The sequence below is a fragment of the Cystoisospora suis genome (genome assembly GCF_002600585.1).
Source record: "Cystoisospora suis strain Wien I chromosome Unknown contig_6778, whole genome shotgun sequence".
NCBI lineage: Eukaryota > Apicomplexa > Conoidasida > Eucoccidiorida > Sarcocystidae > Cystoisospora > Cystoisospora suis.
The window spans coordinates 1-3,660 of NW_027159565.1; the positions used below are offsets into that span (position 1 = coordinate 1).

General features: G+C 47.1%; 1 protein-coding gene across 1 annotated transcript; it reads right to left on the reverse strand.

Moving 5' to 3' along the window:
* Positions 1 to 2,985, reverse strand: CSUI_010161 (uncharacterized protein; the record flags this gene model as incomplete). The annotated part of the gene is made up of 2 exons (XM_068070266.1): positions 1,853 to 2,985; positions 1 to 1,059 (listed from the first exon to the last, which is right to left on the reverse strand). Coding segments are annotated over exons 1-2 (1,515 nt in total), but the record flags the coding sequence as incomplete, so codon positions are not given.
* Between the last annotated feature and the right edge of the window lie 675 nt (positions 2,986 to 3,660).

Here is a 3,660-nt window from a genome sequence, read left to right on the forward strand (position 1 = left end):
GTTCTTCTTTCGTTTTCTTTCCTCTTCTTGTTGTCCCGCTCCCGCCTCTTCCTCTTTCTCCGTCGTCTGCTCTTCTTTAGGGACCTCCTCCTCAGATTTCACGATCTCTTCTTCTTTCTTAAGAAGTTTCTCGGCCTGGGACTGAAACGGCTGACCTGCTTCTCCTGTCGGGGCAGGTGCATGCAATGCTTCCTCTACATTGAAAGCGCTCGGAGTGCCTGTAGTTGTTGTCGTCATAGAAAATGTAGGTGAGGGGGGGGCTGCCTCTGCTGAAATATTTTCCTTCTCTTCTTCTGTTGAAGGAGGTACTCCTTCTCTTCCTTCTTTGCCAGCCGGCTCTTCAGCAGAAGTCGAGATAGGTTCTTCATTCTCCGTTGAGGCTTTCCCTTCTTCTTCTGAAGGGGACGGAGTAGGAGTAGGGGTAGGAGACTCCTCTGCTGAAGCTCCAGTAGGGGTAGTAGGAGAGGTCTCCACTTGTTCTCCTTCTCCCCCCTTACCTTCTTCACTCTCCTCACCCTCTTCTCCACCTCCTTTCTCCCCTGTCTCATTCACCCCTTCGTCTTTGGATTCTTGTGTATTGCCTTCTCCGTTTTGACCTTCTTCTTCTGAAGCAGGGGGGGGAGAGGATTCCCCCTCTTCTTCATCTGACGGGGCTTGTAAGGCATCACGGAGCTGGGCAAGAGACAGAGAAGATAGAGATGACCTTCGTTTCTGCATTAATCGTGTATAGAGATGATTCTTATCAAGGTGATCACCTTCCTCGGTAAATCTCTCCGGACGATTTCTTAGAAGACTTGCATGATGAAGTCGAAGTATGCCATCCTCTTCTGTATCTTCCCCCCCGCCATAGGGTGTATATACACCCGAAGACTCAGGATAAGCATTGCGAGGATTCCACTGGTGTAGATGAAGCTCAGCAGAAAAATGTTTTCCTTGTTGTCGGGGGGAATCTGGAGCAAAACCATTATGAAGAGATTTCAAGTGAAAAGAGGGATCTTCTTCATGCCTTTCTCTTCCATCTGCATAGGAGAAATAACGACGATCGTACTCTCCGCTTCTCTGCATAGACAAGGAAGGAACACAGAAACAGAAAGCAGCCTTCCTCATAATTCAGGTCTCCTCAGTCATGATGCAAATCACAGTCGGGATCCACTGTACATACACCACCTGAAGGGACGTATCGACTACCTCTATCTCCCTCCTTCACAGAAGCAGATGCATATAGCACTGTAAGTCCGTAGACATCGTAGCGAGAACCTCCATAGGAAGAAAAGGTAATAGGCAAGCAGAATGGATAAAGAATCTCTACCTAGCTATCGGTAGAGTCATGAGAATGATAGACTACAAGCAGATCCTTCATATCAAAGAATGCAGAGAAACGAGGAAATCACCGTGGCTGATTCGTCAGAAAAAATAGACTAGGCCGAACAAATCAAGAATAGTGAAAGCTGACCATACACCTCAGCGCTTGGCTTAAGACCTACACCCCTCTCTGTCTCTCACAAGCCCTGTCTGTGCGGTGATCTGTCTTGTGTGAAGGGGGGGGGGGTTTTTACCGGATCATCGTCAAAATCGTCTCATCTGTGAAGCTCTAGACTGAAAATGAAAGAGGCTTCCTCACGATAAGAGTCAACCGGGACAGATGAAGACTCCCTACAACGATAGCTATGGAATGATATGGAGTACAAAGAGATCATTCATATCAAGGACGTCGATTGAGGATGAAGTCTAGAGAGTAAGCGTAAGGAAGGAACCGAAAAGAAGTTGATGTGCTTCAGCCCCTGTCCAGAGAGAGAGAGGATCGCTTTTTCTTTTCAGGGTCCTTCCTTCCCGTCATACGAAAGAAACTTACAATGAAAGAAGAGGAAGTCGCGCCTAGCTGAACGGCTGTAGCTGTGAAGGAAGTGGAGGAATGTTGATCGTGAGCCAAAGAATAGGCAAGAAGACCGAGGGAGACAACGACGACATGATGGATACACGGAGAAGGTGAAAAGAGACTTCTCTTTTTTGGCTTGAGCTGACTCAATGAGAGTGAATTGAAAGATCTCGAGAACAACAAAGAAAAGCAAGAAGAAGGACAAGATAAGGGGGACTTCTTCATCCAAGAAGATAAGAAGACACCAAGCAAAGGAAGGGTGTATTCTTGAGGGGCTTTCTTTGTCGGTGGAATGGTCTTTGATTCACATCGTCTTCTGTTGTTCTCTTCATCTCTATAAGATAATCTTGGACCCTGGAGAACGAAGGAAGAAGAAGTAAAACAAGAAGATTGCCTGCTTCTGGTACTCGCCGTCAAGGTCACCACAGCCATTGTAACGGCTACCTCTTTTAACGCGGAAATCACAAGAAGAAGACGATGATTGATCGAAAGTGAAGACGATTGAAGAAGATGGATGGATGAATGATGAATGATGAGCGAGAGGAGAGAAGACGATGACGGGACACGGGCGGACGAGGATGATGGTGTCTAGCGGAAAGGGTTATTATCTCGATGATACATGATGAATGATAGAATAGGATTATGAATGAAATCTGGCTGGGAGATTTACTCACAGACTGGCGAAGAAAAAGAAGCAAGACAAGAAAGAGGACAAACCACCGAAGGGAGCAGCATCTTTTCCTTTCTTGAGTCTTCACCATTCACTCTCTTTTTTCAACGATTCTTCCGCGAAGAGAGACAGGAAAACCATCAAGACAATCCGAGACTCTTCTCTCCGTCATCATTGTCTTGGGCGGGGAGTCTTTTCTCGAAGGAAACTTCGCTATGTATGTCTCCTGTTCTAGATTGTCCGTAAAAGTACCACAAAAAAGCCAGCCAGCCGCCGTTGGTATCACCATCTAGCCATTACGATCGCCATAACACGGGATAATTACACTCCACCTCCTCTTTCAACACAACATACATACATACAGCTGCTGAGGATGAGAACGACGATGGTGACGTATGATTAACCCTTGTGAAGACCGCCCATACGCTTTTCACTATGGATCTATCGCTCGTCCGCACATCGACTCACGAAGACGACGGTCCTATTTGCCTATGCATTCGCGCTTTTTCTTACAACTCTTACCGTCAGAAAGGCCACCACCACCATCATGACGACAACCACCGACCCCTATGCTCGTCTCTGGTCTTGTGAACCTTGTCTTGAGGTGTCTTAACACAGGCCAGATCACTCACAACAACAGCCAGCTAGCTAGCCACCCAGCTGGACTAGTAGTACAGCCGAGGGTGGCCGCCAACGGTGGTGCTTTGCGTTTCTCCTTACAAAGAGATCTCTCCTAGACACCCGGTTGTAGACCTTCTGGGCAAAGGAAAACGGAGGAAAATCAAATAGCTATTCGGGAACTGTCTCGAATGGAAAAGCAAACTGTTTGCTGAGGAGACTGGAAAAGAAAGAGAGGCACGGGCTCACGGTGATGCTGTGGCTGGAGTCTTCACGGCATGGACACGAATGAAACCTGTCTGTCTCTCCTCTTCTGCGTTAGACTGGAAATGCCGTTTCTTGTAGATTTTTACTTCAGACACAGCCGCATAAATGTTTCTTTTTTCACAGTGGAGCCGAAGGCTTAAGATTCACACGCGTCCCCTCTCTGGTTTTCTCTTTGGAGAACGACAGGATGAAGACGTTAAGAACGACGGCTGGATGAAGCATGATAGGA